The sequence below is a fragment of the Heterodontus francisci genome, chromosome 27 (genome assembly GCF_036365525.1).
Source record: "Heterodontus francisci isolate sHetFra1 chromosome 27, sHetFra1.hap1, whole genome shotgun sequence".
Taxonomy (NCBI): Eukaryota; Metazoa; Chordata; class Chondrichthyes; order Heterodontiformes; family Heterodontidae; genus Heterodontus; species Heterodontus francisci.
Genome location: NC_090397.1, coordinates 51,773,111 through 51,780,517, shown reverse-complemented (window position 1 = coordinate 51,780,517; position 7,407 = coordinate 51,773,111). Strand labels below are relative to the sequence as shown.

Genomic DNA, 7,407 nt, shown 5'->3' with positions numbered 1-7,407 from the left:
ACAAAATTGTGTCTATCAATGCCCCTTGTGTTCAGAGGTGCTCAAGGACAACCCAGGATGGCCATTCCCATCTCGCTGAATGTGTCCGACAAATTTATAATATTCCTACACCGTACCACATCCAAGGTTTGTCTCCCACTTGTTAAGTGTTGTCTTGGTACTGGACCAGCTCCAGGTAGTAGCCACCCCTTTAAATGAGGACAATGTAATAGGAACAGTTTGGACCATCCCTTAATTCTTGTAAAAACAAAATTCAGCCCAGTTGCTGTAAATGAAAGCACAGCATGCAATAACCAGGAAATTAAGAAACGGCTAAAGATGGAATCATGGCAGTTAGATAAAGCGAGAGCAGTGAATTAAGTAAAGGTACTCAGTGGTGTCTCACTATGGGTATGCTGCATATGTGGAAGCTGACAGAGTGCATCAGTTGGCAATCAGGCATCAGTGTTTTGGACTCCTTGTTCCCCATGGCAGTGGGCAAGAAGCAAGCTTTAAACTGGAGATTTCATGCAGCTTTTAAAAACCATGCATGTTGTAAAGAGCCTTTTCAGCAATGAGCGGAGTCCATTTCACACAGGACAGTAGAGTTGGTGGAGCTGTGAATTGATGCGATAGCACTGTGGGCAGCCCAGAACACCGGTGGCTTTCCAGCCAGGAGTCATCCATGGGAAATCATAGTGAAAGGGGTACATTGTGGTCAACAAGGGAAGTTTATAGTTCACCTCTAATGGCTGTGTAAAAAAATCTAACTAAGGACTTCTTCCTTCCCAAGAGAGCCGCTGTTTTCGTTTCTGTGCTTGCAATTGGCGCCCATGATGTCACTGATGGGGATGAGCAGGTCTATGTTTTGGAGCAAATCAATTCATTTTATCAGGGTGGGGTGAGGGTGGGAGGGTTGAGTGGTAAAGGGAGAATGAGTGAAACAAAGCCAACTGCCCCCAGGAGAAAATGTAACTGTGAAGCTCGCAGCAACACAGTTTCCCAAAGTTATGGCTCACTCTACAGCAATAAAAGCCATTCCACTGATAACTTGATCGTTCTGACAAACTGTACATCCCACCAAATTGGCTCTGTTGCACATTTCTGTGTAATAACAATAAATATTGTAAAAAAAACTCATTGTGCTATGCATAAATGATATGATTCTCACCCAGCCTCTCATCTGATCTGTCTGAGGCAGTGGCAATTTTTGGGATTTAGATACAGGTAAAATTGAAGAACTTGTCAGGTTAAAATTAATGAGAGTGGAGGTGGCTAGTTAAGGAATGAGCACGTGCTGCATTCTCCAGTCTATGCTGCTCCCATTGGTGACATCTTCCCTTGCTTTTTTCTGTCTTGTACTGTATCTGTTTATTTTTGCATCAAAGTGGTTAAACCACCTCATCCAGGATCACCACCACCCCAGACCACAATTTTGGGTCAAAACCACCCCTACTTGTCCAGGACCAAAACTTACCCACCACATCAAGGGTCAAAGCTCCCTTTGCCCAGGGTCCTTGCACCACCCCCCATTCAGGATCAAAACCCACTCCCCTTCATCCACGATCAAAGCCACCCCCTCCCAACAGGATCAGAAACTTCATCCAAAGTCAAACCCACTTGTTGAAGGTCATTAATCTGAGGATATGTGTGAATCTAAAATATTTTAAAATGCAAAAAAATTGAGGGGTTGAGAATTTTAATTATTGAAGGACATGTTTTATTTAATAGATGAGAGAGAGAGGATCACACCTTGCTTTGTTTAGCTATGATCCACAGGCTAGAGAGAACCACTCTTGCTTTATTTAGCTATGATCCATGGTCTAGAAAGGACCATTCTTCACTTTCCATCGGCATAGACATCTCCACACAATTTAGCAGGCTGTTCCTTGGGAGAACGGATAGGAGGCACATACAAACACCTCATTAGGAGATGGTTGAACACAGGGTACTGTGCCCCCAATAACACACACAACTGGAATAAAGAAGATGAATTTATCCCACATTCAGCTGTTGGATGAATTTCTCATGATCTGTAAACTCGTCACACCCCATTTTCCTCTCTCTGTTTGACCAAGTGCCTCTGAATATGAACAGGTGGCTTTGAAGCACCCTGTAACAGCAGCAAGAGGAGGGGATGGAAGCTAGAGTTAGATATGGAATGGATATGTGCAGTAAACACAGGTTTGACATCAATGGACTTTCATAGTTGATGCTAAAACCTTACAGGGGGCCCCCCATGTACTGGATACCCTTACTAGGATTCTCTGGATTTGATAGGAGTTTGTTTAATTTTTCTTTATATACAGGGAGCAGGGGTACAGCTCACAGTTGAACCTAGGTCCAGCGAAATCATATGTATCCAAGCAAAAGCTGTCAAACCCCTACTCCAGGTAAATGTCTTCCGTTGGACAGGCATATTCCAGGTGCTCCTGATAGTATTCCTGAAACGCTTGGCTGTAAAGCAGAAAAAATGGGATTTTAGCACACACACTTATTGTCATCTAGTTTTTTCTCCCACCGACCCCCCCACCCCACCCCAGTCCTAGCACTCCCTACAAAGGTGCTGGTTCCTGTAGAATGCACGGTTCCACGGTTACTGATAGCCAACTGGCATCTCACCCTCAGTGCCTTTGTTAACTGAACCATTGTAAGCTAATTTTACTCCTCTACTTTTCCAACACCTGCGTGTTGCGATGGAACTTGTAATACATCTCAATGTAACATTTTTGTCCAAAACAATCTCCTTAACACTAATGCATCCCTTGACTTGCTCTCAGTTTATTTGGCTGTTTGCCAAGGCTTAAAGGGTTAAATTGTAAGGACAGATCATAAAGAAACTATTCCCTCTGGTGGGGGTATCTAGAACTAGGGGTATAACCTTAAAATTAGAGCAAGGCCATTTAGGTGTGAAATGAGGAAGCTCATTTCACACAAAAGGATAGTGGAAATCTGGAACTCAATCCCCAAAACACTATGAATGCTGAGGGATAATTGAAAGTTTCAAGATAGATTGATAGATTTTTGTTCAGTAAGGGAATCAAGGGACATGGATCAAAAGGCAGTGAAATGGAATTGAGGTGCAGATTGGTCATGAGCTAAGGGGATCAGGCTCAGCGGGGTGGGGCTGGGGGAGGCTGAATGGTGTATTCCTGTTCCTATATTTATCACTCCAGAGGATGATATGAGAGCAGGATTTCCCTCTTCGCTACAGTTCTAGGGAAGTGCAGAGCCAGTCTTACTGAGGTGAAAATTGTCACTTCATTTTGCTCTTCATAGATCCATTGGGTGGGGACTGAGTAGCTCAGTTGGCGAGCATATGGTTCAAAACAACGCGGGTTCAATTCCTGTCCTGATCTGAGGAAGGCAATGGGAAACCACCTCATATACCCTCTTCCCTAGTCATGTTCACCTCTCCTGGGTACAGAAAAATAGCAGAGGACCTGCTCTTGGGCAGACCACCACCACCACAGCACAGAACGTCCATTGGGTCCCTAGCGGAGAGGTCCTTGGGGACATCTGATGCAAGGCAGGATCACAAGCTCTGTGAGAATCCTAGAGCAGCCTTTCAGGTGAGACCCTGCTCATCGACATGCTTCCAGTCAATCATCCAGAGGAACATGACTCTGTCATTTCTGTGGACTTTTAATTGGGTGACTGTGGTACGCCGTTGACATCAGTTTCAATATTACACCAGCAGATTCTCTCTGGGGTCTAGGAGACAGTCTTAGGATTTTGGAGGGGAAGAGATGGAGGGTCTCACAATATAGTGTTACGAGTCAGAGTGTTTTCTATTGCAGCAATTCCCCCCTTTCCTGGTACTGGTGGTTGACACCTACCCGATACACTCAGCAACACGGCGCATAGATTCCTCAGATACAAACACGTGGCAGGCAAAGCGGTTCACCACAGGGTGCTTGGTGATGAATCCAAAATAGCTGAAAGCAACATGACACAGTTAAAGGAGACACAGAGCAGCAGTCCTGTTAATGGGAACACCGTTAGCGATCCTAGTAAGGGTAAGGCTATCAGAGTTGCTGTTAAAAGGAGACAGAAGCCAGAAACTCAATTTTAGGCCTAACTTGCCCAGCAGATTTGGGTCAGGCGCACATTTTACACCTTGCCCATTTTTACTCTCCATTCAAGTTAATGTTGAACTCTGGCGGGTTGTAAAACTGGTGTCTCACCCCACCCACTGGACGAGTTGGGCTTTAACGGGGCTAGAGTGCGGTGCATACCAGAGCAATCCTGCTGGAGGGGAAATACAAGCCGTCCTATGTCAGGGATGTAACACAGTGAGAACCAATAACCAAAAGGAAGAAAAATACAACCAGCGGCTATATTAAGATAAAGGACTTCCATGGAGAGATGGATAGAATATATATAAAACTTTGCATTGATTGACAAAGTTTACCTCTCAGCCAATATTGCAGAGCAAAGACAGATACCTGGCCTTTTTTTTCATTCTTTCACAGGATGTGGACATCACTGGCAGGTCAGCATTTGTTGTCCATCCCTATTCTCCTTGACAACTGAGCAGCTTGCTAGGCCATTTCAGAGGGCAGTTAGGAGACAACCACATTGCTATGGATCTGGAGTCACATGTAGACCAGGTCAGGTAAGGACAGCAGATTTCCTTTCCTAAAGGACATTAGTGAACCTGATGGGTTTTTATGAATCAATGATAGTTTCACAGCACCATTACTGAGACTAGCTTTCAATTCCAGAATCTTGTATTAATTAATTGTATTTAAATTCCACCAGCTGCTATGGTGGGATTTGAATCCATATCCCCAGGCATTAGCCTGGATCTCTGGATTACTAGCTCAGTGACCATTACCACTCTGCCCCTGTCTCCCCATTGCTGTTTGTAGAACCTGCAACAAATGGGCTGCCACTTTTCCTACATTACAGCAGTGAGTACACTCCAAAAGTACTTCACTGTCGGTAAAGCACTTTGGGGGGTGCTGAGGTTGTGAAAAGTGCAGTACAAATGCAAGAAAGTTCTTTCTTTAACAATGAGTTAACAAATGTACAAAGATCAGAGGAGGAGTGAGACAAGGACGTTGTCCAATCTTATCAAACCCTTTATATTCTGAATTAATTCTCAGAACCCAACTTCTAACGCAAATGTTAAATTGATAAACAATCTGAGACGCACTGAGGATACAGGAGATACCTGCAAAGGTAAATCAGCCAATTTTGGAACATGGATTGAAAATGAGTGATAATCTGGTGAGGGCAGCAGCTAAGAGAAACAGCAAGCTCGCAGAAAAAGAGCTGAGACTGAGCTAAATAGGAAGAGAGCAAGTCGAAAACAGATGGATGATGTGAGCATAGCAATTGCAGAAGTATTTCTGTACAGCTGTAAAATCAGGCTGGTGATATGATGCAGAATTATTGTGTTTTGTGGTGTCTAGTGGTGAACAGATATGAAAACTAGACTCTGAGTCCTTCAAGAGAGAACAGCAAAAGCAGATGAATTCTGTTCTACCGACAGACTGAAGCTAATGCATATATAAGAGCAACAACGAATGAGAACTCCTTCAGCTGGTCCAGGGAAAGATGTCACAAGGCCATTAATGATTTGAGGTCACAAAGGCTGTCGCTAGCTGGAACACTTAAGTGCACTAATATAGCACCTTAAACTATCGGTGTGTTTAGTTTTTTTTAAAAATCAAATGCACAGACAGGTAATTGAAGACTCACAACAGCCATTGTGCACCCATTACGGTACTGCTATGAAGCCCTGGATTGGGGTTAAAATCCACAACCTTCAGACTCATAGATGGGAGTGTGCTACCAACAGAGCCCAAGTTGATGGTGATAGATGAAGAGGCAGAGAAAAATGAGAACCTGGCTTGATGACATGGAATAGGCAAGTGTAACATCAGCAGTTAACGTGTGGTCTTTGACCCTTACCAGCTGTTTTTAGGGTGACATCCACAGAATGAGATGTTCTTCATCTGGAAAAAATGGCTGCACCATTCACTCTAGGAGAAGAAAAAAAAGAGATCACAGGTAAAATAAGGTCATGCCTGGCCAATCTCCCGGATAGTACCTCTCACACGGAAACATTTAACCAACTTCTACTGTTAAATCAAAGAATGAGTTCGCAGTTCACTGAGTAAAATGGGGCAAAGAGAAGTATTTGCCTATTGCTTGGGATTGAAGGACCATTGAGATTTTGCCCTATTGCAACAGACGTTAGTGAAGGGGCAGGGGGGGACCAATAATTCTGCATTTATCTTAAAATTGCTGTTTTCAATCATTCTTTGGCTCACTAGGACATGGCTGAATGATATGATGAAATTTGACAGATGTAAGCCAGCTCTGGGGAAGTGGACACAATTCTCCCTTTCCTGTTTCACTTTCTCCTGCCCTAAAGACATTCTCGCTGGGCTATTGAGTCCTTCCAGTTACTTACCCAATTGGCCAATCTGAATGTGAGAGTCTAGTTAAGAGTATCTACAGACTATTTTAACATGGACTCATCAGGTCAGGTACAGCATGGGTTAGATACAGTGTAAAGTTCCCTGTACATTGTATTATCATTCATTCACAGGACAGGTACAGTCAACCTGCCTGTAGACCTGCTCATAATTCCACCCATAAACTAGACAGACCCATCCATGGACTGTAGACGGACTCGTCCATAGACTTAAGACAGATGTGCCTTGGACAGTTGACAGATGTGTCCACAGACAGTGAATGGATAGATTCATCAATAGATAAATGGTAGACAAGTAGATAGATGCATCAACAGACAATGAACCAATAGAAGTTGCGCAGATGGTCTTACCTTGTCCTCTGGTCCATACTCATTCAAACTCATGGCCAGTTTAACCCCTTGAATGCTGATCTCCAACTCGCAACTAGCAGGTGGGCGCAGGTGAACTGTCAACTTTCTAGTTGTGGCAATCTACAAGAGGGTGACATTCAAAATTACTACTAGGCCCGGATGTTAGTCCGTGCAGCATTAGACCCGGATGTTAGTCCATGCAGCATTAGACCCAGGTGATACTATATATGGAACAAAATATTGCCGGTCCATCCCTGGTCTGTGCCGATTTGAGCTTAATCAGATCTGTAGCTGGAATGCTACAGCTGGACTATACATTCCCGGATTAGAGAAGGAATTAAAATCTGTCACAATGCCTGTTCCTAATTGCAGGGAATATCTTGCTGTTCCTGGGGTAGATCGCCTTTACCCCTGGGGTCGATCTCTCTCTGTCTCACAATCTCCCCCATTCTCCAACTCTTCCTGGAGGTCAGGTAGAAAGTTTAAACATCCATCCATGTTTATTCCCAGATTCCGTTTTACAATTTATCCATGAACAGTGCTTTCCCAAACCTCCAGACTCAGGAAATTGAAACAGTACAAACCAACAAGTGTGGACTGAAGCGATTTGCTCTGGAGGTGAGACT

The 7,407-nt window shown here is 43.9% G+C and overlaps 1 protein-coding gene across 2 annotated transcripts in view; it reads right to left on the bottom strand.

Moving 5' to 3' along the window:
• Positions 1-2,251: 2,251 nt before the first annotated feature.
• The window catches only part of mapk8ip2 (mitogen-activated protein kinase 8 interacting protein 2), a 69,743-nt gene continuing 64,587 nt past the window's right edge, over positions 2,252-7,407 (bottom strand). For both annotated transcript variants that reach the window (XM_068059335.1, XM_068059336.1), the window contains 4 exons: positions 6,782-6,901; positions 5,902-5,972; positions 3,819-3,917; positions 2,252-2,436 (listed from right to left, as the gene is read on the bottom strand). In XM_068059335.1, the coding sequence (XP_067915436.1) occupies positions 2,364-2,436; positions 3,819-3,917; positions 5,902-5,972; positions 6,782-6,901 (363 nt within the window). In that variant the 3' untranslated portion in view covers positions 2,252-2,363. The remainder of the gene's footprint in view (positions 2,437-3,818; positions 3,918-5,901; positions 5,973-6,781; positions 6,902-7,407) is intronic.